Source organism: Trichoderma breve, chromosome 4 (genome assembly GCF_028502605.1).
Source record: "Trichoderma breve strain T069 chromosome 4, whole genome shotgun sequence".
Classification (NCBI taxonomy): Eukaryota; Fungi; Ascomycota; class Sordariomycetes; order Hypocreales; family Hypocreaceae; genus Trichoderma; species Trichoderma breve.
The window spans coordinates 2,548,695-2,574,888 of record NC_079235.1 but is presented as its reverse complement, the minus strand read 5'-3'; the positions used below and the strand labels follow the sequence as shown (position 1 = coordinate 2,574,888).

Genomic DNA, 26,194 nt, shown 5'->3' with positions numbered 1-26,194 from the left:
TCTGAACGGTAGAGGAAAACACAATAAACTACACCCCCCTAAAATTTATCTCGCACTTTGAACAGATCAAGGCTGTCTATAGTACTATCACTGGATCTGTTAGGGCTTAAGTCTTCTCCAATTGGTAGGCCGTCATATGTGAAACGCTCAAGCGCGGCATCCTGGGCAGACGGCCTATTCGGGTTTTGGACAATGTATCGTAATTGGTGCCAGTACACATTGTCTTTTGCCCCAAGGCTTATTAATAATTTGCATACTGGCCGTGCGATTTTGCCTCCATCTCTCGCTGCTGCAAGTGCACTCTGATAGTCTCCATATAATGGGGCATTGATATCCGCGCCATGGTCAATTAAAAGCTGGCAAATCTTGTGGTAGCCCTCCGATGCTGCTGCAGCCAAGGCGCTGCCGTATTTGCCGGCTTTCAAGGGGGCGTTAACGTCTGCCCCGTGTTCCATCAGTAACTGGCAAATTTCTCCGTTGCCTTGTTGCGCTGCTGCTACCAGGGCGGTACCATAATCTCCGATTTCACTCTCGAGGTTCACGTTTGCTCCTTTTCTGAGCAGGAGCTTTGCCGTCTCGATGTTGTCTTTGTAAGCGGCAGTTTCCAAAGGATAGGTAAATTTGCATTGTGGGCCGCATCCATGGTTAGGATCTGCTTTAGCATCCAACAAAAGCTCAGTACATTTCGAGTTATTCCCATACCGTCTAGATATGCTAGCGCATAGAGCGGAAGGGCCATTCAGAGGAAGATTTGGGTCTGCCCCTTGACTGATGAGATATCTCACCATGTCCACACTTCCCTTTTCCACAACAACTGTCAATGCGCTAGAGTCATCTGGATGGCCATTGAACTGCCTATTCACATCTAATCCAAGCTCTATGAGTTTCTCACAGATTTTCAGATGACCATAATATGCGGCGATTGAAAGTAAATCCATACCTCTCCTATTGACTGGCAAAACGTCTATGCCGGACTTCCAGTAGTCTTGCAAGAGATGATAGAAGCCGAAAATGCATATCCCAAATATGCGGTCTTTAGCAGGGTAGAAGTTTTCAATGGGGAGGAACTTCTGATATCTGCGATTCGGCAACCGCAAGCCTTCACGTCTACTCCAGACGAGGAAAAAGTCGACCCAGTACTGGTAGTGCTGACTACTCTTTTGAGAAGATTTGTCGATTTCCAAAAATATCTTCAGAAGTTTTGATACCTCAAATTCGTGTAGTTCCAGTTTCTCAACTGCTAAAACATGTATGAACCAGCTTGTCTCCATGTAGTACTGAACACCGTTTGCTCTGGGGAAGAAACCGGCAGTTTTCCTATTTTTCATCTTTTGTACGCTGTCGTCATCGATTAGATATAAAAGACAGATCCTTGCAACGAATGAATGGGCTTGCTGAAGGCTCCATTGATGCACTTCTTCGATATACTCAATTACCGATGAATGGGGAAACTTCCATCTCTTCGAACGGGAATCCTTAACAATCAAGTGGCCACAGATGTCTAAGAGCGTCTCTTCGGCAATTATGGGATCCACACAAAGGGTAGCTCCATCACCGCTCGGAGAAAGTCGAACAGCGTCGAGAATTTCGTCAGTCGTTAGAGGATCTTCGGCGCACATAACCCATTTGACGGCACGCTCTAAAATTTCCCCTCCGCCATCTTCCTCTATCAGTTCAAAAACTTCTTGATAAGCGGCATTTAAAGTTTTAGGGAGTTTGCCAAGTCGTTCTTCAAGCTGTTTTGCTTGGCGAAGCTTCGAAAGTTGATCCATTTGTAGAAAGGTCCATCTGAACCTGTTTCAGTGTTATTATAGGCCATATCCGAGTATAAGTAGAGCAACTCACATTCCATCACTCTTGGCACAAATAGTGTCCTTAATTTTGTTTTTAAGATCCTGAGAAACGGAGATCCATTTCCCAGTCTCCTCTATTCTTTCAATTCTTTCGTCAACAAACTTTCGTATGTCCTCCTTGTTATCATGAGCATTAATTTCGATGATAGGAGAAAGTTCGAGTTGCTTCGCAATATCTTGTTCTCGACGGCTTGAAATGAAAAGTTTGACGGGATTCTTCGCATGCTGTATTAATTCGGCCAAGGTCTTGATAAGCGCCCCTCTCTCGCTTGCATTACATTCGTCCAAGCCATCTAGGACGAGCGTTGTCCTAGGATAAAGGTTGGCCGATGCAAATATTTGATCTTTGCAGACATTTGTGCTCAGCTTAGCTCCTTGTTTCCGGCTCTCTCGATAAAGCTCAACGAGTTCCTTTTGCATGCATTTTGGATAACAAGGAACTATAGAGAGCTGTCGAACATAACTGCGAAGTACGCTGATAGGCTCACTTAGATTACTAGAGCCTCGTTCGCAGTAGAAATAAGCAAATCCTTGATTATTCTTCCGATTGGAACTATGCGATACCGCACCATTGCTGAGAAACTGATCAATAACAGTAGATGCGAGAAACGATTTCCCCACACCCACTGGTCAAATTAGAACATATCACATATGGGGACATTCTTATCTCTGTGTAGACTTACCGGTACCTTGTAACCACAATATACTTGATTCATCGGCCTCATCCCATGTTTTGAACTTGGGGTGAGCTAGAAGCCACGTGCCTGTTCCCGGAGTTCGCGATTCAACTTTCTTCTGGTGCTGTTCCCCGAATTTAACATCGCTAAAATAGTCAAGGGCTTCAAGCATCTCTCGGATTTCCAACTCATCAAAAAGTCGACGCATCCTGTTATCGATTTGATCAACAGAGTGATGAAGATTTAAGAGGAGTTCTGTATGTGCCTCATCTGCATTAGCACCGCGTGCCACCTCACAGCATTCAACTGCCCTATCTAGAGCTGTTTCGCATTGTGTCAACTCAATGATGAGAGACGTAGCCTGACCGGGATTCGAAATCCATTCAAGGATTTGACGATATTGATTCTTTAGATGTCGAGCCGTATACGCAAGCAAGTCTAAAGATTTAGCATATAGCGCAACAAGTCCATCGACCAAATTCTGCAACAACTCAGGAGCAGTATTGTCTTTTGTGAATACAATCTCATACACTTTTCCGCGCCTAAGTATGCTGAGGACTCTTGCGGTAGATGCTAAGATAGCAGCAGTCTCTCCCATTCCCGCTACTGGTACCTTCCTTAGGTCAGCTCAGTATTTACAAGCGTGGAATAATGTAACCATGAGATCATACTTGTAGAAGGACTTTTATGGCTGACCATACAATACCAGACGGAGCTGGGGCAAATTGAGTGGAAATATCGCCGATCAGTGTAAGCCATTTCACAGTTGGGGTTACATAATCTCTAAGAGCAATCTCCTTTTGCCCTACCGTTATCCGCAGAGCGCTGTCTTGATGCTTCTTTTCTAGCGCCTGTACAACTTCGACAATATCTGCTACCCATGATTGGTCGTTGGCATCTTGTGAAATAGTCAATTCTGGTAAACTGTTGATCCATTTCCTTGTGTCGGGCGTGGCAGCTTTATAGGCTTTCAGCCATATGTTAGGACTCTCAATGGTATCTGCAACTTCATCTTGTAATGTGGAGTCTTTGAGATTGCCGGTTGACCCCAAAACTGGCACAGAAGGATTAGACAAAGTCTGACTAACAGTTTCTGCATCTGGAGCGACCGTTGAGGAGCTGGGCAAAGTTGACGATGTGTTGCTGGATGATTCTGTCACGGCTTCATTTCTTGACGATTGCCCAGGGAGAAGTGCTTTGAGCTTGATTTTGGCACGATATCGCCAATTGTGCGAGGAACTCGCCTCTATCACCTCTTCTGTATTTTTAGCGCTCATAGTGATGGTATCGTATTGTAAAGGAGCCCAAACTCAACACCAGAGAGTTTTTCATGAGTGATACAACTGATAAAGACGCTACAGTCTCACGATATTAACGGCTGGAAATACCCTGAGCTCACGTCATAGATGCCTAACGGCTTTTAATGTCGCATTGGGATCAGTATATGTATGATCACCTGACCAGTTGGATCAGGCTGGAAGGCGTCTGCCCTATTATATTGAGCTACAGGTACATGTATTTAGGCTTGATAAGAACCCCACCGTATCCTGAGCGAATGAAGATGCCTACATGTCAATATCTGCCAATAGATTGATGTGTTTCCAAAACAGTTCAGGACCACTTCTACTATGTCGCCAGCTAGACCACTAATGGTATCTTGCATTTCTGCCACTACTACGACACACTCAGTTTCTGACAGAATATGCAATATAGTTAATGTATTTACGTGTGCTTCTCACTAATAACTTTGATTAGTATTTTTCTTTCCGGAAACGGATCGAAATACGCATAATTTACATATAATCAGAACGTTCACGATGCTGACGACCTCTACGGTCCAGCGGCATTTGTAAATGGGCTTGCGTAAGTCTCAAGTACGTGTACTATTTATGACACCTTTGGAACCATGTTCTTAATGACATGTATATGGTAATGATGGCGCCAGGTGCTGTAGTCACCAAAAGATGGCACATAACGGTGTATAAATGGTACATCTAATCTAATGACAGCGTACTGCACAAAGGCGTAGATCTATCTATAGGGTGTTGGGGTTAATGAGAACAGCCTAAAGCCAATGAAGCTAGCTCATAGGAGGCTGCCATTTCCAGATGGTCAGGCTCTTTGTCAGATTTCTCGCGGCTGATTCAGACTTCTCTCGACATTAATGATGGTGAAGTCGTTAGGAGTTGGGTAGTTCGTGCTGGGGAACCATGTGGTTTGAAGATGCTTCACGTATAGGGCTCATTTTGACGTCGGAGTTCCAACAAAGACGCTAAGGCGGGTTGGTGGAGTGGTCTAACACGTGCGACTCAAGATAATATCTTGATCCTTCAAAAGGATTTCGCATCTCGCAAGAGGCGTGGGTTCGAATCCCACACCCGTCAGTCTTTCTTTTTGTATTTTTTTCCCCCATCACAGTCTCTTTGTGTGTAAACGCTCTCTGTAAGCAGGAGATGTCAATCTTTTCTCTTATTAGCGGTCGCTTCTCTTGTGTCTACGCGCGGGGAAATGTTGTCCATACCCCGTTGAAGCCTCAATCGACAGCCAATGTTGAATAGATATTTGAGCCATCATCCTATTATTGTATTTTCACACTGCCTGAAGCTATTTGCAACCCGATAATTAAGATTTACATATTGACATTGCAAAAAGCTTCAAACTCTCCTCGCACAACAAGAAATTAGGTTTCATGTGAATGGATATGGGACCGAGGGATTCGGAGCATCTCCATCGCAAGAATACATTGGATCTCGAGGTCCAAGATAGCCTACACACTTTTTGCAGTTAAGTAAAGTGTCTGGATCCCACTTTCGCTTTATTTGAAGCAACTTGGAATAGTGCTTTCCGAAGAAAATATGTTGCCAATCCGGCTCCTCAGGATCAGCCTCGTTCAGGTATGCAGCCTGAACAGCAAGAGGCTCCTTGATAATATCCAAGGCCGCTCGGGCTGCTGCGGTGATTTGCATAGCAATTGCATCCGGTGTATCTGGAGACCATGCAGCTGAAGAAACGAAATGCCATAGCGCGTCTCGCCAGGCAGGGTTCACACTTGTCTCCTGGTCTGAATCTGGAGTATTGCTAGGTACGGATGTTAGGAACTGAAACTGTACCTGTGGTGCCAGTTGCGCTCCAAGCTGGTCAACCACCTTTTGCATGGCCTTCAGGGTGCTGGTAACCAATGAGTTCACTTTTCTCGGCGACTCGAAGTTGTCTTTAGTGATGAGACGACTGGTGGTTATGAGTGAAACCCCAACGGCTGAAAGGTAGTTCCAGTATTCTGTGTTGCCGATATAGAAGGCGTTCTGATCAGGATACGATGCGTATGAATCCAAGGTAATATTCACACCGGGAAGGTTGGTGATGAGGCTGCGAAAAGATGCAGTTACCGATTGCAGTGTTTGTAACGGCTTCTCACCGCCTGGTAGCATTTCCATCATCGAGAGCGATGTTGGAGAAATACCATTATAGCCAGCGATACGATTCTCAGACCATGTAATCTGTTGATCGGCTAAAGTTGTAAGGATGTCGCGCAGGAGCGTATTCTGGGTTATGTTATCCGTGGGAGGAGTGAGAGTGGCCTCCAATCGCCAGTTTGCCCATGCCACTTGAGGGTGTAGCTGAAACTTGTAGTTGATCAGAATTGCGTATGATTGCCCTCCGCCGCCACGCATTGCCCAAAATAGATCAGGGGCGTTGCATTTGTTAATTGTACGGAATACTCCGTCCATGGTAACGACATCAAACTCGATTGCTTGATCAGCCATCAGCCCGACACTGGGAGCAAGAGGGCCATGGCCGCCGCCTTGGCCAAACCCTCCAGCAATGCCAACAGAAGGACACCCACCAACCGTGACCATCATGCCTTGCTTGCTAAAGAATGCAACAGCGTCTTCTGCACTGACACCAGCTCCGATTACACCCACGTTTTGTCTGTTGGAGGTAGAGCAGTTGCGGGCAGTAAAAGAAGAATGAAACGACATGTTTTTGAGATTATAGACACGAAGAGCCAAAGTATTGGCAGCAGCACTGCGTCCTAGAACATCGTGGCCAGTGTTCTTCACAACGAGACGGATCCCATGACGTCTCACGAATCCGAGAGTGGCCGTGACATCCGCAGGCTCTTCGGCATCGACATAAAGTGCAGACAGTCTTCCCAGCGCACACGTCGGCCTCTGAGGCTGAAGAAAGCCAGGATAGCAATTCGCCGAACCACAGGCTTCCCATTGAGTTATGTCCATGGCGCCATATACAGTCCCCCGAAATTGAGCACTGGTATAATTTTGGCGAATATCGGCGCACTCGGTGTCGTTGAAGTTTGGGGAGCTTGGGAAGCAGGGGCTGGCAAGCATTGTTGTAATCTTCAGACGCCCTGCTATAGTCTGGTTGAAGGCCTGCCACTGTGCGATCGTAGACCAGCAAGGCTGGCCTGGTTGACAAGTAAAGTTGGTTGTGGCAGCATTTTGTGCCCCGATGACTGGACTGAGAAGCTGTGTAGCGAAAAAGAAGGCTGCCGCACAATACATGGTTGGCACATACTATGATAGAAGCAGAATGGTTAAAGAAGACTTAAAACTTCCTACTTGTAGTTATGTGGAGTGGTGTTTATATACATGTATTGCCTACTCACGCTCGCAATTGATGTAAAAAGACATAGAGCTGCAGCTCATCCTACATAGGTCATCAGACCCATAGGGACTTCTCTACCATCCTTCAGAGCGCTTGTGGTAGCTGATACGAGTTCATGCGTATAGGCGGTCTCCCGGTAATAGCTGACGATAGACTTCTACTCACAGCCCAGTAAGACAGAGATGCGAAACTTTGCTGTCCCCATTTCGGTTATTAACGTAAAGGCGAGCTGTCCTATAGGGTGTAATATTACTGTCTCCATATGGATTCATTAGAGCCACCACTTACTATACGGTCCATTTACATATCGATGAGATTTTGTCGTTGAGGTGAATGTTGTTCAACTTGGGGCTTCACATGGGTATTGATTTAGGCATCGTATCCTAAGCGAGGCAGCCCCAAGCATGCATTGTGCATTAGCTCATGAAAATGGATGCGGCTCCATTAAGCTGGACTACCCAAGATCATATGATGTCGTTATGGGTAATTACTGCGGAACTTACAATATATTTAAACAAGGATCTTTATAATGTTGGGGATTTCCTCCTTCAGTTATCTCATGATGGTCACAGGCCACATATGTAGTGTACAGGCGAGAACTCAACGCTGGAATTGTCATGTATCATGGCAGCCTGTTGCTTTCCGCCATGAAATGATCGAACAAGCCTAAATCAACTATGACAGGTGAGATGCCGAGAAAGTTGACTACAGTAAAGAAGTGATCATACGAAGAACGGTGTTCCCCTCGATCGTGATGAAAGAAACCCGACCACACCCGTTTCACTGCCCAGTACTCTGTCAAAGAAGAAACTTAATTGGAGAGACTGAGACATCATATGAAATAAAGAGAATTAAAGAAGGTTGCGTCCCTTATTATGGTATGGTTTGCCGTTTAAGAATGGCGAGGCACATCTCGTTAATCTTCAATGTATATTACCCATTGCCACACCGCTATTTGTGTAACACGCAATTTTCAACGGGGAACGATGACCACGAATTTACCAATAGCTTGCAGATTCAGTTTACTGACAGAGCCAGTCGTCGCTTAAAACTGGAGCTGCTTGCACTGCGGCGATAAACATGTGGTTTCTTTAACTACCTATGTACTTACAGGTACATGTATGTTTTCTGCCATCTTTGTTGTAGCGCTCCACCATAAACAAATGCCGATGATTCGGAACCGACACTTGTTTCAGCACATATTACCAACTGCCGAAAGATACCACTTTAGTCTATAATCTAACGGTGGGTGGTACTAAAAGTTCTCTATTGGTAGCGTTCGGAATCATCTGCACCGTGATGCGAGAACCTTGGACGACCTGTCGAAACGAATATTACAACGGCAAACGAGTTACGGCGTTAAAGGGAAATTGCCCAAAAGATCTCAAGTTAACACAAATTAGGCATTCTTCAATGCTCCCACAGAGTGTTCGGACATATGGCAAAGTCCCTATAAGTCACCTATTACCTTCACCCGCCTGCTCTCAGCAAACTCATAAAGCATATTCCAGCTTTTGCATTCATGTGCAGTGCCCCAACCATCAATATCCGGCTTGAGTACTTCATTTTCGTCGACAACGACCTTCTCTAGAGTTGTATCTCCCGTGCACATTATTGATTGGCGGAGGTATTCGAAACAGTGATTCAGATGATCGTCGTCAAAATTCTTTGTTCGAAAGGCGGTCCTGATTGCTACCTTTTTTTCGTTGCGATTAGATTTGTGATCATTCACCCGTGAACCTGCGAGCCCGCGACTTACTAGGCAGTGTATTTGGTGAAACATTGATATGCCGTATCCTTCTCGCACAATTCCATCATCCTCGTCTTCCAAAGGAAGCCCGCCGGAGAGGCCATATTTTTGTGGATCTGGAATGATAATAAATCCTCCACCTCCTACGTGGAACATGATGTTTAATTAGTGTTTGCCAAAGGCAAGGAAGAAGGTTTTGATATGAGGAGGGGATATGGCATTTCACAAGCGATGACATACGCGGCTGCAGTGCATCCCAGAGTGTCAGGTTATCTGATTCAGGTACCAAAGGATCTCGAAATATATCATGATATGTCTGATTTGGTGTGAATAGAACTTGCTCTCTTGGAACTATGTCTTGAATTAGTTATCAGCTAGCCATCTTGAAGACACTTGACTTACTGGTACCAAAGATAGCATCAGTTCTTAGTGTTTCGTATATCTCAGCAACGCTAGGTGATTTGAATAGAAAGCCGGCTATAAAAATAAAAACAGTCACAATGTAGACGCTGCATAATACGTAGAATCGCTGCTTCCATTGAGTAGATGCATTATCGAAAGCGAACTCAGACCATGCAATGTGTTGGTATTTGGGAACTGAGTCATCGGTAGTCAATCGAAACCAACTCGGCCAATGCATATTGCTAGGAAATTGGGATTACGATTTGAGATCTTATCGTTGGAATTTTGCTTTGTTTATTGAAACGAGAACCGGCGAGCCAAGGAATATGCCTTCGTGTATAGGATTGCTGTAGGATGGCCGGGAAAGTGTTTGCGCGCCTTATACTATTCGTGCACTTTAGGCCAATCTTGTGAGGCGTTAATATCCCTGCACATTGTTGGAAAAAGTACCATTGGAATCTCAATGGTTTATCCTTTAGGGCGAAGGAAGGCGGAGAGTAAATGGGATGCATTGTACGGCTGAGCATGCGTCACCAACATGCATACGGGTAGTACGGCATAAGCCAAAATCGTCTTGTGATTCCAGACGATGGACCTTGCTAGTCCAGATTATATCACATTAGGCATCTCGGCTTGCAGTTCCCCCTGTACTAAGAATAGCATCTTTAACACGGACGATCAACGTCTGCTTTTGGGCGACGTCGACAATGTCTATATGCAAAGATGCCGAGTTTTGGACATCGTTAGTTTGATCATCTTTCGACTTTACAGATAATACTCCGTACATGGAACATAAAGTCATTACCTTACAGATGGTCCTCAAAAACACATTAAATTTAGCAAAGGTGATTCTGGTTATGCAGATCCAACACTTTGATGTTCATTTTTACATCCTTCATCTTTTAGATACATCTTCGAGCTTAGTCCAATTTTACTACTCTAACACTTTACTTCAAAATATTTCAGGAAGATCCATTTCTCCATGTTTATAAACTGCTTCCTTGAGTATGATTTGGTTCGTTTGCATCCAATCTAAGATAGCCTCCGGATCCCGGCAAGTATGCTGTCAGATGAAGTTAGTTATGCACCTTTAGAAACCAGTAAGCTGTGCCTTGGCCATGGCTAAAGTCTTACCATAGTACTGAAATCGGGTACTGGATCAGCATAACCATTGATCCAGTGGTACACGATCAGGGTAGTATCGCCGTGACACATGATGGATTCGCGCAGCATATCGACGCAGTGATCTAGCCATAATTGTTTCTGTTAATCGGAAGTGGAATGTGACATGCAAAATGCTTTCTCACCTGCATGGCCTTGTAGATATGGCTGTGTGTACCAATCGGGCTGGGTCTCTTTGTAATAATCGAGATAGATGAACTTCCGAAGCATGTTCTATATCGGCAAAGGATCAGCATTTGCTGCTATAGTCCCATTAAAATGAAATAGACTGACAAGGCAGTGAATTTGATGGAAAAATCCCAAACTGGCCATATAGCCGATGTTTTGTGTCTCATTGAGATGAACTGCCGTCTTGAGTGGATAGCTTGTGGATGCTCGCGCATCTTCTGTCGAAATATTCAGCACTGGAGGATAGTCTGGCATTGTTTCTGGATCCAAAGGTAGTCAGAAAGGATGCTGGAGAGCAGAATAGCGGACCTTCAGTTATTTTGACCAACATACTACTGCCAGCTTCAGTGAAGCGACCCCAGGTTTGATCCATCTCGGGAGTTGGAGGGCCACTGTATGCACTTCTTTTGAACAGCGAACCATTGAATCGTTGCTCGTGCGTCTCAAAATTTATTCCGTTGTCTAAAATCTTAGCCTTGTGAGCGGGACATTTGGACAAGAGGTTCTTACAGAGTCTGAGGTGAGAGGTGTCTGCAAACGTAAGACCTTTCTCAACTGTTCCTCTTCGAGAATTGTAACCAATGACAATTCCTGTAAGAAGCGAGGTTACCGTTACGGTGGCATATAGCAACCAGGAGAGCTTTGACCTTGTCAATGGCAACGGTTGTCTCTCATTTCTCTCGGAAGTACCATTGCTTAGGAAGGCCTCTTCTTCTTCTCCCTCTACGGAAGAGTAGTCATACTCCTTGTGCCCTAACATTGGAAAAGGGGGTCGGATTGAATCTACAGAAGTAAAAGGAGCTAGAGAGGATTCTTTAGCGAATATGTGATTGAAGAAGAATATGAGGCACAATGAAGAATGACTGAAGGGAAAATGTCAAAGACAAAAAGAAATGATGGGGATGTTGATGGAGACCTGTTGGGATCTTAGAATAAGTTGGGCAAGCATCTGAAGTCGGAATATGAACTCCGTAAGTCAAATCCCCGCGACAACATACGAGGCATATCCAACCATACCTATACAACGAGGCAAGGAGCGCGATCGCCAGGAGACAGAGCAAACTCTGAATGAGCGGACCCCAAACTTCTCGTCCAATCCCCCGCCAAATGGATGAAGATTGGTTTACCTAGGACATTACTATTTTTGTCAAGGTCGGTGGAACTTAGAGATAGTATATGGAACTTTTGAAGATACAACGGGGTGTCATGATCCTTGTGATGTCTTTATAGTACCAGTCCAACAGTCCAATAGTCTATTCCCCGATGGATACTCAAGTCATACTCATACCCTTGTTGATCATATGTGAAAAGATCCCTCGGCTTGCAAGTTGTCGAAAGTAACTAGGGCTGGATAACCTGGCGGCTCTTCGTGTCAATGACCAACATCACCAACAATATCAGTTCTTTTGGTATCATTGGCTAGTTTTACAAGCGATGGATCAAGTCTTCTCCTAGGATTGGCTACCAAGCAGAGTCAGACGTCTTGATCTTCTGTGCCGCCATATCCATGTAAATGTTGATTGCCACCATAGATCCTCCTCCAGGAAGCGCAATCCTGGCATCAATAGATGGCGAGTAAACTCGCGCAAATAAAAAAGGATTTCTAATTGCAAAAGTTCCATGCGTCATTTATTTGAACGAGTGGTCTTGTTTGCGTATTCCTGCATGTATCTCTTCTCAAGATCAGGAGGAATGTACTGAGGCAAAGACAGGTGGGAAGCTTAACCGCGACTTCAGAATCCATTCGAACCCACTAAATATAGATACCTGTAGTTGCTGCGGTTGCTACACTTGTGGTGGAATAGACAAAAAAGAAATGTTCAGGTGGCCATGTATCCAACTTACTACCTGCCGTCGAAACCAAATCAACCAGCATCATTAGCAACGTGTCTTGCATGCAAGATGACTTGAGTCAGTTTGGACAACAGAACTTACCAAGAGTTATGGATCGGATGGAACAAAGACGATGAGTGTTAAACAGGGGAATGGATCATAGCCCCGCGTCAATAGATAAGCGCTTATTAGCGCTGTTCGGCTTGCTAAGCTGTTCAGTTATGGTAGTATCGCGTGCCTTGCAGCTCTGTCCAACAAACTCTAGGATTTGGTGTAGCTCGACGGTTTCTCTGTATTGACCGAGGTGCAGAATGGTACCTGTAATGAGGCATCAACTTCTCGGCGAGATAGTGAATTAGGCTAGACAGGCCGATGTCCCCCTAATGCAAGCGGAATGGATAGACTTGGTGATTGTTGCTACCAACTGCATGATCTTGAAGCCAAAAAGGCAGCTTCTAAGTCACTTGCAGGGATAGCGACCAACAGCAGCGCCAGAGGTCAATGATACGGGTTACTAAGATACCTGTATCTTCCTAATAATGGAAACGGTCAATTATAGCCGACTCAATGACTGCGGCCAATAAAAAGGTAAAGACTTGTTGTTGCAAAAGGATTTGCTAGTCAGTGTGGCAAGGTGTGGCATAAGAATAAAAGCAGATCGGCAGCAAGCCTCCAATCATCACGATGAGGCCAAGCGACGTCAGAAGTCAGATCTGAGCCAAGGATCCGTAACCAGCCACGCTTCCTGCCCTATGCTGATTAAATGACAATCCTGCGAGTTTATCTCATGCACGGTTGATGGCTTGCATCTTCCTTTAGGAGCGACGCACATGTGAGGCGAGCCACAGGGGGCCTGACGCAGATCCACCCCGGCATTGTAACCCATGGTTGGTTCCATCTCGATTCCGGGCGGCAACAGATGTAGCATTGGGGTCCAAAATTACACGAAAGATAAACTGGTAAGGCGGTTAGATGGATCGGAATGACCACAATCCGGGGTGGTGCGGAGGCTGTCGGCTCATCGGCAGCTGACTCGGCGCAAGGATTGAGGATCACAGTGACTCCTCATCGAGTTCTGCATGGGTTTGTAGCGAACTTTTGCTTCAGAGCGGAGGTTACAGTCACCACTAAGAAGTCTGGACACAAGTAAGAACATCAAATTTGGTCTGGTGGTCATCACGGAAATCCGCTCTCAGTACTAACAGCTAGACAGAGGCATGTTCACGGGAAACGCGGCCTATCTCCAAAATTAGGGCTTGATACCCAACTACGAAGCACTCCTCCGTGGTTCGGAAAACGATGTGTAAGTAGGTGTGCAAAGTTGAAAGAGGGAAGGGAATGGATAGGTAGTCGTGTCTAGCTGTTGTATACTCCGTACTGTACCTCTGAACTAGGGCATCGGCTGAATGATGAGATCTTGAACCAAGGATAAAAGACGTAACATTCCTTCACTTTGACTTCTACTTTTGACCTAACATTAAGAATTATCTCAGTCGTTGTCTTCTACCATATCTTCTACTTCCTCTACTCGTGAGCATCCATCCATCGCCATGTTGTTCACCAGCGCCGTCGCCAGTGCCTTCTTGATTGCAAGCAGTCTTGCTGCTCCCCATCCTATCAATGAACTCGGGGTAATGTCTAACAGAGCAAATTTGGTAAAAGTATACATGGCTAACTCTGTTGGCGAAGCCCATCAAAATGTCTCCCCGTGAGTACTGGGCCTTTGCTATTAAGCTCCGCGATGACTCGGCAAAGGAGAAGCGTGCACCTGAAGCTGATATTGCTGCTCGTGAGTACTGGGCATTTGCAATCAAGCTCCGCGATGGTGTCACTGCGAAACGCGCCATTCTTGAGTCACAATGTGAGCAAGCGGAGGAGGGCATTTACTGCACCTACACAAGTGCAGATATTGAGGCATATGGCAGGGGCTCTAAGCTACAGGAAGGCTGCGTCACTACTGATACAGGAGTGTCATGTTTCTATCCCGGAGCAACTCCTGAAGATGCTGTACGTGGATACTTGTTCATTAAGACTGTGCAATCATCTACTGACATATTAAAAATAAATTATAGGCGTCACAATAAGTGTATTGAGAACTCAAATGCCATCATTTCACACGGCTAGGCTCAGGGTGAGGAAAGGATGATCGGGCAGTTTTTCTGGAATAATATACTGTGTATCCATCTGTTTATATGGCCTTGAGTATATTCCAAGCTGGACACACAATTTGTTATCAATACCGTAGCTAGCCAGCTGGTGTATATCAAGTGTTAGGCTTCCATTGAGCTTCAGGGCAATTGCATTTCATTGAGACATAAATACCTATAAACACCTAAAGACGCATCCTGATGCTACTTAGCACAATAATTTATACTTGTCTATTTTAAGGTTTTATAGGTTAATCATATCTCAACGCTCTGGACATTCAAGTAAAGCTACTGTGTGTTGGCTCAACGGCCACACTATTCAAAAGGTCTGTTTGTGCTATCCAATACGATAGCTCATAGGCTGGTCCCATGTTTCAGAACTCGCATGCACCATATTAATAGCCGTATGTGTTACATCGCGGGCCAATCTAGCAGACAGGCTAGCAAAAGGATCAACATGGATTCTTATTCCCGCACCCTGGACGCCTAAATGACTCGGTCCAACGGTGCCGTGTTTTTAGGCCATAAAAGCCCAAAGACATTTTAAGGACTTGGCTTACCCGTAGATACCTCAGCATGTCATCCCATTCTTGCGCACCCTGTTGGCTGCTTTACTTTTCATAGAAAATTTGTTACACGAGGCACTACATATAACAATTTTAAATATAATATTGAAATAATGCAACCTGGTGGCGTGTTAGTCTTTGGATGCTCAGATGAGTTGGTGAACTCGTAGGTTTCTACACACGCTTTTCTTTTCGGGAATTGGAGCTGATATCAACAGAGGCCTGAAAGCTGACGAAAGGGCAATCACAGCACAGGGAGTGCCCGTTATAACAGTTTCTGCTGGCTCAGCTATACGAAATGGAGAGGAGCCTGTAGATATTACTGCAACAGCGCTCGAAGACCTTATAAATGAGACAGGTGATGCTCTTCGCAAGATAGACTGCAAAGTGGTCAAGATCGGTTAGTAATAATCATATATACAAACTGCTAAATGTTGCAAACCTGACATCTGTGATTATAGGAGCTTTGTTTTCTGCAGAGTCAATCAGAATTGTGGCCAGAACTTTACAGCAAAGTGAACATTTAATGACAGTTCTGGATGCTGAATTATTCTTCAAAACAGGCCCTGCCCCAAAACAAGAAGCAGTTACGGCACTCAGGAAAGAAATACTTCCATCAGTAAAGGTCCTTTCTGCAACAGTTCCTGAAGTCAAAGCACTGTTGGATGAGGCCGGCATCCCGGTCGACTATCCAAAAAGTATTCAGGACGTACAATCAATGGCAAATACCCTACAAAGTTTAGGGCCCGAGTATGTTATTATTAAAAGAGAGATGTTTGAGGAGACCGATGGGATGACGACATTGCATTTTGTTTTGTGCGGCGGTGAAGAGCCTCTTATAGTGGCATCTCGTTTTGAGAACCCTAAAAAGCTGTTTGGAGCAAGTTATTCCATCCCTCGTAAGTAATTGGAGCTCACCTGCTATAATTCAGATAATAAGAAACTAATCCTATCATAGCGGTGATCGCGGCACACTTAGCTAAAGGATATGGAACTCAAGAAGCTGTATCTGCAAGCTTCAAGTTTGTCGAAGAGATGATTAAAGGAGGGGATTATTTTAGCTGAGAGTATTTTTGAATATACTTCAACACTTATTTAGAAACGATCTTTTGGCAAATTGATGATGATGCTCAGTAGCACATTATTGTGCATCGGCTCGGGCAACAATGATGCCGAACTCTTTGAGTCGCTGCATTCCACAATGAGCGATATCATAGAGAGATAGAGATTTAATTTCTCATGCTTCAAATAGGATAGGAGTATTTGTCTAGTAATCTGATATGGTTTTTTTGGTAAGTTGATCTCGACAGGTCTTGCTCCTTCGATGTCATTGAATAATTAGCATCGCCGGTAGAATCAGCATCACCCAGTCCCACCCATAGTTGATATAAATCCCGTACCATGATTCAACAAGAAGCTTCCTAGAATGCTCTTATAGGTATTTATGTTAAGACAACGATAGTTCCACTCTGGTGCTGTCAATTCTGGATTTCGTGCGCGGAGATATTAATTCCGGAATAGCGTCGTAGTAATCAATATGCTATAGATTCTCAAGCCATCAAGGCGGAGCTCATCTAAAATAGCAGAACGAATCTGTCAGCAGAGAGATGGGCAAAGCTGCTAACAGACGAACAGATGAATAGCTTGCAGCCTAGGCAAATACTTATAGGTTGCTTCGTATACCTCATTTACAATTGGTCACTATACCTGATAGATGATTGGTAGATTTAGAGAGGCACATGAAAGTGTATATCAGGTTACTCCCAAATGTTCAAGACCCAGTGAAAGTGCCTTCCAAAGGCGTGGCGGATTCGATCAAAGCATAGCTCCATGACGCCGATTCCAGATATAACGGGTTCGTCTAATAGCCGGGAGTCCGATAAGTCTTCGTTCTTCATTAGCAGACATACAATCCGCGATCGTGCCTCCGCTGCTGTCGATTTTCGGCCTTGTTCGGAGTACCGAACCCCAAACCCGTAGTCGCAAGCCAAAAAGTGGTGGTTTCAAATGAAATCTAAAATGAATAAGCATGACCAATACCTCCTGATACATTTACACCGTATTTTGTACCCCAAATAGAGACTAACGAATGAGCCTCAAAAAGAGAAGGCGTGAAGCATAGCGCTGCTATTAACATAGGAGATGGAAAAAAAGGATAAAATTTGCACAGCCTGCGATGAGGACGCTGACAGATGATTATTGGACATTGCATAATACTGGTAAAGAATGCCCGGAGTTAAGAGAAGAATATCCGTGGTGACGAAGTTGTCAGCTCAACCTCGTCTAAGCCCTCACCTAGGTATGCATACGAGTACGCAGCTTTGATCAGAGCTTCGTGTAAGTACAGTTTAATATATATATATAAGAGTAGGATTCTGGAGGAAATGAATTGGCTGGATCATCTAGTTATTGATTGGCTTCTTGGCGACTAGACAGCAATTTTTGAATTGGTATAATCAAATTCTTCATCATGTATACATCAACTTCACGCCCTTTCATCTGGGCATATTTTGCGAGTGCAGTTGTTGGCGCATGTCCTCCTTTTAAAGGTTCTTTCAATGCAACTATTTTGGACCTTTATCCAGAGAATGCGGATTGGGATCCGGTGCACTGCAAAATATACTTTGGGTATGCTATTCTTCTATCTCTCTTGTTCTGTCCTTAAGTCTATATCTGACAAATGGCAGTCTCTACTACAATGCCTCGGTTGCTGTTTATGATCCTTATCGTGATGAATATGAGGAGATCATTATACCTGGAATCACCGGCAATGACGACTACTCCATTACCGGAATAGACTACGATGGAATGGGGTCGATGTACTTTGCAGCTACTTCGTACACAGCCTTTGAAGCAACAACTTCTGGAAACCCAGCGCTGGCAAATTTCACCGGCCCCAACAGTGTGATTCAATATGACACCAACGACCGCACAATTCGCTGGATAACGGACCTGGTGCCGCTACAGAGACAAGTATTCCAGCGAACAGGAAAGCTGATCACCGGTTTCCAAGATATGGCAGAGGATGGTCAAGGGAATACCTACGTCATAGGAACATTTGGCCAGATTATTGTCAAGATTAACAAGGCTGGTACGCCACAAATATGGTATGAGCCAAAAAATATCAACGATACTCTTCTTTCGGGTGGTATTGTTCGGTCGGGAGACAAGATTGTCATTAACGATCGAGTTGCTCCGGGGCTATTAACCTTTGACATCAACAAGTCCAAGGGAGTTCCGACCTATGTGCATCCGGAGGGATTCCCGACTAACTACACCGGCGGAGGAGACGGTCTAATGTTGCCGTCAAAATATGGTGGCAAGGTTATCCTTTGGTCGGATGACTTCTACGGTAACCGTGTGATTGGGAGCAAAAACAACTGGAAGACGGCTGAATATCTCGGCCTGGTTCCTATGGATGAAACCCTGAGTAAAGAAGGTGGCTACACCACTGGCAGCTTTGAGGTTGGTCATACAATCTACTTTTTGACTGAATTCTTCCAGCCCACGAGATCTGTAGTGGCAAAGCAGAAATTTCTCATGGTGGATGCCACGGAACAGGTAGATGAGCTTGTGAAGGCTTGGGAGCGCAAGTCTTGGTAATGGGTAAAATTTCTGGGGCATACCTACATAGGGGAAATAGTAACCTATGCTAATTTTATAACCCAGTTAATCACCTTAATTATTATTCGGAACGTAGTCATATTATTGAAACGAGAGATATAGCTCATGTGAAAAGTCAATGTCATAGAAACTTATGAGTTTTTGTAACCAGTGTTGTCATTGCCCATTAAGGCGTCAGGTTATCAGAGAGCCATCGTGCTCATTGGTACAGTCTCCACACTATTGATACAATATTTTAGTAACTGTTATCTACTCTCGTTAATTGTATACCTTTACTTAGATCCTTTCCTGTTCCTGTATAATCCTACGACAATTCTGTTTCGCCGCGCGGGTGACCGGAAAGGGTTTAAGGTCGTTATCCTATCCCTTTCTTAGCTCCGCGCGCGGTACGCCCAATGGGGGTTAGCAAAGAAGAGACATGCCAAATTAGGAGAATCACAGATATTCACAGATATACATGGCAATTATCAAATTGTTACAGCTCCGAGCCAAGCGAAATAGAGCACGTTATGACAAATTGCAACCTATTCGTAATGTTGAGGGGAACAGCGTTAATGGGGGTTTCTGGGAGGAGAAATAAGTATATAAAGAACCGGATCGGCTTCGGTAGCCTAACAAATCCAGCATCAATCTCTCCAATACAGTTATTCGTTTCCATTTACGACTTCTTTTCAACTATTGCACTTTGTACAACACCGCAAGTTGTTTCATCCTAAAGCATCATGTCTACTACGATTGCAATCGCTGGTGGTACGGGCAACGTTGGTAGGACTATCAGTGACGCCCTCGTCGCCACCGCGAAGTACAAAGTCATCTTGCTTGCTCGTGGGGTAAGTGAACACCTATCACTGACTACTCGCTTCATGCTGCTATGGCGTTAATAAGCGTCTCTTTTTGACATGAATGCATTGCAAGGCCTCTGCGGATTCGTCCCCTAACGCCCCTCCTCTGATCAACGTCGACTACGGTGATATCGATGCGGTAGCCAATATTTTGGAGGAGCACAATGTACACACCGTAATATCGGCCATTAAAGTGATAGCGCCGGAAGCTGGAGTGTCTGAAGTGAACCTCATAAAGGCAGCTGCAAAGTCATCTCCAACAAAGCGTTTTATTCAGAGCGAATGGGGTGTACCTATACCTCAGGAAAAGTAAGCACTCTTAACTACCATCTTTTTCTTTTTCTTTTGGAGTATATACCGTTGTTTTAATTTTAACTTCAATAGCAATTTGCTAACATGGATCTGATGGGTGCAAAAAGCCTACGCTTACTACAACATCAAGTGCGTCTCGCCTCGATCGAGCAACTCCGCGAAAGCAATCTCGAATGGACACGATTCTACAATGGCTACTTCCTCGACTATTATGGAATGCCATATATAGAGACTCATATTTCGGAACTAATCAGTTTCATCTTTGATATTCCCAACAAGGCGGCAGTCATCCCTGGCACTGGCAACGATCTCGTCTCATTTACATATACACGAGACGTAGCTAACTTTGTTGTCAAGGCACTCACTTTGCCTAAATGGGAGGAAGAAATGTTTTGCTACGGTGATAAAGTGACCTTGAATCAGTTTTTAGGATTGCTTGAAGAAGCTATCGGTAAGCTCACCGGCATTCTAGACGCTATGTGGTACATCGCTTTTTGCGAGACACTAACAATGAAAATAAAAAATCAGGATCTAAGTTCAAGGTTACCTATGATAGTTTGGAGAAGCTCGAGAAGGGTGAAGCCAGTGAGCTGCCTTCTAACGCTGCGGAGTATAAACATTTGCCAAAACACATCCTGCAGATGTATTTCTCTAAATTCGGCCAATACATCATCGCCGGTTTGTTTGATACACCGGATGAGAAATCTCTCAACAAAGTATTTCCCGAGGTCAAAACTACCACAGTGGAAGAAGTTGTAGGCCTCTGGAAGGGTAAATAGATGGAAAGAATGGATATTTCACAGCCACCTAGTTCTTCACTGGCCGTCATTAAGTGTTGCCTTGGTTATGTGCGAGGATTGCAGTGGTTCGGCGATAGCTTCATACATTAGAATATTGACAATTCATTCTTCTTGTTGAGTATGATACAGATTGGCATTCCCCTAAGCTAGCAGAACTGGTGTGCCAAGGATATTCAAGCATGCCTCTATATCCCACGATTCACTACTTATGTTTCCTCGATTTTGCCACACGCTCTCCATGACTCGCAATGCCTCGCCCAATATCCCAATTAGTGCAGTCTTATCCAATTCAGAGAAGAGGTTTTGAAAGGCTTGCTCTTGAGAGCGCTCAGCCATGCAACCAGCGATGCAGAGCGGCCAAGCTAGTACTCGCAAGTGCGAGGAACCAACTACTGTCTGTAATAAACGAAGCGCATGTGCTACACCAGACCGCACCTCTAGCAACATTGGCTGCCAGCCGGAGACAACTACGGCAAGGTATATTCTCGCCGCGTAAGCCCAGATCCTTGTCGATGTTACTGCCTAAATGTCAGATATATGATACAAATTATGATGATGCAGCCGACTAGCATCAACGGAGCGTCACATACCTGTATCGGTGGCGTAATAATTGTCCATCTGTAAAATACCCTCCTCAAGAATTTGATCAATGTAGCGAGCACGCTCAGCCAATTCTGTCTCAAAGCTGCCCATTCTCATATTCTCTTTCTTCCAGACATCCAACGCCGAGATCTCTGCAACGACACGAATAACCCAATTGTGACAACCAACAAGTCTAGATAGCCGGATGGGAGCCTCGCCCTTGATGTATTCTCCATCATCTTTATCGGTAAGAAACTGTGGATGATACTCCAGTAGCTGTGGTGGCCGTCTAAGAGAGGTGCTCGCTATAGTGTCAATGAAGAGAAGAATGCCGGCGAAGAATCGAAAGCATTCTTGTCTATTGTCCCAAACATAATGATCTTTCTTGAGGGCATACAGTGGACGCTGAGCAATCTTACTCAAAATATCGACTAATGGAGATATAGAGTTGTTCAGGTCGTGATTTTGTAATATGCCTCGGAAGAGAGCGATGGTAGGCGATAAATGATTGGCCCAGTTTGCCGACCTACCTACTGCCATCTCAAAAATGAGAAACTGGACAATACTCTCCATGACTCGAACTTTATCTAACAAGCTTGCTTCATCGCCCCGGTCATTCAGCTCTTGTATATCCTGTTGCAACATATCGAAACACATATCCGCTTGTTGTATGAGTTTGGACCAGACTACTGTCTTGCACATTTCATGCTCTCGTCCTGAATATTTTTCGCTTAGAGCAACGCTGAAAAAATAGGCGCTTATACCTATTACTGAATGAAAAGAGACCCTGCTCTGTGCAATATGTTGGAAGATCCAGCCTCGTCCGGGATCAAGCAGACTGGTTCGGTAGAATGGAAATAAAAACGGAAACACATGGTCCAAGTATCTCATAAGATGATTCATCTCATCTTCTCCCCAGGACGAGAGTATCTCTGAGCCAGGCCTGGACCCCAACTGGGGACTGTATGCAAAGTTGAATCCTGGTAGAGTCTCGGGAATTTCGTGTTTACTCAGGTCGACCCCCATCGAGTCTTGGCCATCGCCTCCTAATGTAGTTGTCGCATTTGGCCACATGGCATCAATGTGGGATCTCGCTTCATCTGAAGAGAGGTCATGTCTCGGGAAGAGATTGACGAATTCGGAATCTTCTCTTTCCTGGGCTGTTGCTGCAAAGCTCATGGCTACTGCTGAAGCGTGATGTTTCTCTCGACGATAGCCGGCTTGTTGTTTAATCTGCGACTTGATTTTGGCAGCCATAGCCTCCTGCTTCTCAGCCCCATCAAGCCATTCGGGTTTTAGCCTGCCGTAATGGCAAGTAATTTGCAGCCCAGTGCAATTGGCGCATTCAGGTCGTGTTTCATCACATTTTTTTCGGCGAAGTCGACATGTCCAACACCCATCGCATCTCTTGTCTGGGCGGACCATGATAGAAATTCTGTGAGGAGCGAATTCACCGCAAGTTGATGAATATTAAACCTGCAAAGGTCAGTCACCGGAAGTAAGAGCTAAGATAGCGACTTGTCTACATACCAAAGAGGAAGAAATAGCATTGATCAGACTTTGTTATAAATTACTCTTACTTGTGGATTTATGAGGTGCCACAGAGACTGTAGGAGGATTTCGTAACTCAATAAACATGTAGTTAGGCGGACAGCCAGAATCGCATCCATTACTAATTCGTCTAGGGGGTGGGTTGCGCTTCTGCGATGCCCTAATATTTATTTACAGGCTTATCCCGTAATTACCGGCGCGCGATGTGGTAGTGCAATTGAGGTTTTACGAAACGAGCGCGACTCCCAGTTGATCAACCAGATATTTCTCTCATAGTTTCATGCTAGATGAATCAGTACTCTATACTTATTTCTTGCCAAGAAATCTCGAAAGTCTAGAGCACACAACTGATATTTGTTGAGCCTGTTCTGGTTTCAATCACTAGTAAAACATCGGTACTTCATACGGCTAGCTTCTAAAACGACGGTCATGTGAATAACATGATGACTCGATACCTTGTGCTTTATATATTCTATAATATTACCGCTCGGCTTTTTGAGAGAAAAAGGAAATAGTCGTTAAGGAGAGAGGTATGTGGAAATACAGTCTTGGGTAACACTCCGAAATGTATGGAGCGGTCAGAGCTCGTATAGTGCGAGCGTGACAACATGTAGGATTGGGATTGGTAAGGTATTTAGACCCATCAAATCCTCTTGAGCAATGAGTGAGTCACACAAATCGTTTCAAACTGTCGCCGGATAAACACGGGTGAACTGAGTGTGTTGTTGGTCTTATCCTCGATCCCCAACAGTTGTAAGAGGAGAGAAAGAAGATCAATATTTAAATATAATGTGAATACAATTCGTGTTTAGCATGTATTTGTATTTTACATGACTTTCTTGTGATGGCCTCTCAAAAGATTCATGTTCGGTCGACAGGCGATGGAGGTGGGCAACGTCCATACGAGTACTTCAGCTTGCAATAACCCCCTCCACTAATATGCAATAGCGCTACTTTTGGAATGTTCATGGCGTCTCCTGAACAAACCAATCAATAAAAGCCTCTGGCAGTCGCTGGACATCGTTCTCGAGCACATTAACTCGTCAACTTCAGCCTATCGTTTTGACAACCTCGAGGGCGCGTATGATATCCATATCGAAAATGAAAATTCGAGCCAGAGCATCTCGCCCGAATCTTTTGGCTCGGCCAGAGCGTTTCAGTTCTTCATCCAATGTCTCCGCGCCACGACTGCATCCTCCGGCGGGCTTCGACGTGTGGTGAAGCTTATCGTCCCTCTGCAGAAGGGACATATCGTGCGATCGGACATAATCCCTTTGCGTCTAAGGGACTATCAATTCGTGGAAACAGCTGTGTCTTTTGCAGAGCCTCTCGAGAGCTACAGCGGCTTAGCAATTACGCCCTCAGACAGCAGCAACCTTGTGGCACTCTTCTCGGCTGCCGCAGCTGGCTTGATCTTGCACCATGATTCTGAGAAAGAATCTGACGATGAACTTGAAGCACTGTCTCTCGCCGTCGAATCCGAGCTTGAGAATAGGCTCTCATTCCCCTGGATATCGTCTGAGAACATTCGACGTCGAACATTGGTGTTGGTAGAAGGGACTCGCGCGCACCCCGATAATGGTGGTAGTACAGCGCCGTCCCTTTATCTCGCAGCCGCAGCCCTTGGTATCAACATGGTGGTTCTAGACAACTCGGGACATTGGTTAGAAGGGCCGGAATATGCACACTGGCGTGAAGCATTTATTCCAACCAAGCTAACAGACCCCCCAGAAGAGGGTTTCACCGATCGAATTATCAAATCTGTGAAAACTTATGGTAAACCAGTGGACGGCATCGTAACGTTCTGCGACTCTTATGCGACTCAGGTTGCTCAAGCCGCGCAGCAGCTAGGTCTTCAGACTGCTTCACCGGATGCGCTGCGCATTGCTACGAACAAGTATTTGACAAGCGTGTTTGCAGGGCACCAAGCTTATCAGGCATCTAGTCCAGACGAAGCTCTCGAGATTGTCAGCAAAAACAATCTTCCCTACCCTCTTATCATCAAGCCATGCAATGGGTGGAGCTCGGAGGGAGTATTCCGCGTTGATTCTCTTGATACTCTCACGTCGGCCGTCAAATCCATTAACACATCTCGCCATGGGTCCGAGTTTGTGATAGAGAAATATTGCTCGGGGCCGGAAGTTGATGCAAACTTCGTCTTGTTAGACGGCGAAATCCTCTTCTTCGAGGCGTGCGACGATTTCCCCAAAACCGCCGACTTCAACGGTCCCAGCGTCGGGTCGCTCAACAGCTTCCATGAGCTGAATAGCGTATACCCATCGGCACTGCCCGCTCGCGAAATCGATGTGCTTCGCAACAGCTTCCTGGATACGTTACTCAAGCTCGGCCTGCAGAACGGGATCATGCATCTGGAAGGCCGCGTCGAGTACTCGTCGGTTGACTACGAAACGCAGGATGGAGTTCTCGACTTACACCCTCGCGACACTGTGTCCGAAGCTCCAGAGCCCACTGCTTGGCTCATTGAAATAAATCCGCGTCCACTCGGTATGACGGGCTCGCAGGTCATTGAATCAACGTACGGAGTCGACTATTGGGGGTTAGCCATGCTCATCGCCGTTGCGGATCAGTCTCGCGCTCGCTCTCTTTCTCAGCCATTCAAACATGGAGCTCAGTACACATGTGTCATGGTCTTTATTCCGGCCGACTATCCATCCTCTTGCCAAGGCATCTTTGATTCGGACGATATCTGTGCAGAGCTGAAAGCCCGCAGGCCTGACCTTGCAAAACACATCAGCCGATGTGGTTGCCTCGTCAAACGTGGGCAGAAGGTGCCGCATCCGAGCTCAGGAGTCAACAGCTTTTTGGCTTATTTCAACGTTTTCTCGAGAAATGGGAGGAGAGAGGCGCTGGAGTTGGCGGATAAGGTGCGGGAGGAGATTCGCTTTTCGTTTATTTGAATTGAAGCATGTAGCCCCTGTCTCGGCCCCGGATAAGCTATGATGATATGGCAGCCCAAAACGTCCATACATTGCTATATCTGTGGCAACATCTTCAGCGACCTCAATATACTATCGTTGCTGAAAATTTCCGCACGATCTCGTCTTCTATAAGTTTGCGATCTTCTGAATCTTCCACTTTATAATTTGTTTGTCAATATTTGACTTAGGGCTAACCCCAGAAGTACCTTGAATGATACTTCATGTAAGTTTGTTTTCCGAATGATTTGCCTCCCCTAGGACCTTTGGGAGAAGCATTTGATTCGGCTACATGCGAATGATTTCCGTTATATATTGAAGGTATATCACAGAACTAAGTGTC

General features: G+C 45.1%; 10 protein-coding genes across 10 annotated transcripts; 5 read left to right on the top strand and 5 right to left on the bottom strand.

The window, feature by feature from the left end:
- Positions 1 to 38: 38 nt before the first annotated feature.
- On the bottom strand, positions 39 to 3,807 carry T069G_07038 (ankyrin repeats (3 copies) domain-containing protein; the record flags this gene model as incomplete). The annotated part of the gene is made up of 4 exons (XM_056174248.1): positions 39 to 1,794; positions 1,846 to 2,479; positions 2,537 to 3,143; positions 3,202 to 3,807. The coding sequence occupies 4 exons, from the start codon at positions 3,805 to 3,807 to the stop codon at positions 39 to 41; spliced, it is 3,603 nt and encodes a 1,200-aa protein (XP_056027827.1).
- A 1,410-nt stretch (positions 3,808 to 5,217) lies between these two features.
- On the bottom strand, positions 5,218 to 7,053 carry T069G_07037 (FAD binding domain-containing protein; the record flags this gene model as incomplete). Its single annotated transcript, XM_056174247.1, has 5 exons — positions 5,218 to 5,531; positions 5,580 to 5,586; positions 5,641 to 5,741; positions 5,817 to 5,832; positions 5,917 to 7,053. 5 exons carry the CDS (start codon positions 7,051 to 7,053, stop codon positions 5,218 to 5,220), a joined length of 1,575 nt encoding a protein of 524 aa, XP_056027826.1.
- Positions 7,054 to 8,606: 1,553 nt separating this feature from the next.
- T069G_07036 (uncharacterized protein) lies at positions 8,607 to 9,546 on the bottom strand (the record flags this gene model as incomplete). Its single annotated transcript, XM_056174246.1, has 4 exons — positions 8,607 to 8,852; positions 8,916 to 9,049; positions 9,147 to 9,257; positions 9,309 to 9,546. 4 exons carry the CDS (start codon positions 9,544 to 9,546, stop codon positions 8,607 to 8,609), a joined length of 729 nt encoding a protein of 242 aa, XP_056027825.1.
- A 714-nt stretch (positions 9,547 to 10,260) lies between these two features.
- T069G_07035 (uncharacterized protein) lies at positions 10,261 to 11,418 on the bottom strand (the record flags this gene model as incomplete). Its single annotated transcript, XM_056174245.1, has 6 exons — positions 10,261 to 10,371; positions 10,443 to 10,555; positions 10,616 to 10,703; positions 10,764 to 10,918; positions 11,016 to 11,120; positions 11,169 to 11,418. 6 exons carry the CDS (start codon positions 11,416 to 11,418, stop codon positions 10,261 to 10,263), a joined length of 822 nt encoding a protein of 273 aa, XP_056027824.1.
- A 2,771-nt stretch (positions 11,419 to 14,189) lies between these two features.
- Positions 14,190 to 14,575, top strand: T069G_07034 (uncharacterized protein; the record flags this gene model as incomplete). The annotated part of the gene is made up of 2 exons (XM_056174244.1): positions 14,190 to 14,498; positions 14,564 to 14,575. 2 exons carry the CDS (start codon positions 14,190 to 14,192, stop codon positions 14,573 to 14,575), a joined length of 321 nt encoding a protein of 106 aa, XP_056027823.1.
- Positions 14,576 to 15,317: 742 nt separating this feature from the next.
- On the top strand, positions 15,318 to 16,269 carry T069G_07033 (phosphomethylpyrimidine kinase domain-containing protein; the record flags this gene model as incomplete). Its single annotated transcript, XM_056174243.1, has 4 exons — positions 15,318 to 15,370; positions 15,423 to 15,604; positions 15,666 to 16,103; positions 16,163 to 16,269. The coding sequence occupies 4 exons, from the start codon at positions 15,318 to 15,320 to the stop codon at positions 16,267 to 16,269; spliced, it is 780 nt and encodes a 259-aa protein (XP_056027822.1).
- Positions 16,270 to 17,674: 1,405 nt separating this feature from the next.
- T069G_07032 (uncharacterized protein) lies at positions 17,675 to 18,807 on the top strand (the record flags this gene model as incomplete). Its single annotated transcript, XM_056174242.1, has 2 exons — positions 17,675 to 17,832; positions 17,892 to 18,807. The coding sequence occupies 2 exons, from the start codon at positions 17,675 to 17,677 to the stop codon at positions 18,805 to 18,807; spliced, it is 1,074 nt and encodes a 357-aa protein (XP_056027821.1).
- A 743-nt stretch (positions 18,808 to 19,550) lies between these two features.
- Positions 19,551 to 20,761, top strand: T069G_07031 (nmrA-like family domain-containing protein; the record flags this gene model as incomplete). Its single annotated transcript, XM_056174241.1, has 4 exons — positions 19,551 to 19,658; positions 19,744 to 19,979; positions 20,090 to 20,433; positions 20,511 to 20,761. The coding sequence occupies 4 exons, from the start codon at positions 19,551 to 19,553 to the stop codon at positions 20,759 to 20,761; spliced, it is 939 nt and encodes a 312-aa protein (XP_056027820.1).
- A 603-nt stretch (positions 20,762 to 21,364) lies between these two features.
- Positions 21,365 to 22,789, bottom strand: T069G_07030 (fungal specific transcription factor domain-containing protein; the record flags this gene model as incomplete). The annotated part of the gene is made up of 1 exon (XM_056174240.1): positions 21,365 to 22,789. The coding sequence occupies one exon, from the start codon at positions 22,787 to 22,789 to the stop codon at positions 21,365 to 21,367; it is 1,425 nt and encodes a 474-aa protein (XP_056027819.1).
- Positions 22,790 to 23,759: 970 nt separating this feature from the next.
- T069G_07029 (ATP-grasp domain-containing protein) lies at positions 23,760 to 25,833 on the top strand (the record flags this gene model as incomplete). The annotated part of the gene is made up of 2 exons (XM_056174239.1): positions 23,760 to 23,802; positions 23,864 to 25,833. The coding sequence occupies 2 exons, from the start codon at positions 23,760 to 23,762 to the stop codon at positions 25,831 to 25,833; spliced, it is 2,013 nt and encodes a 670-aa protein (XP_056027818.1).
- Between the last annotated feature and the right edge of the window lie 361 nt (positions 25,834 to 26,194).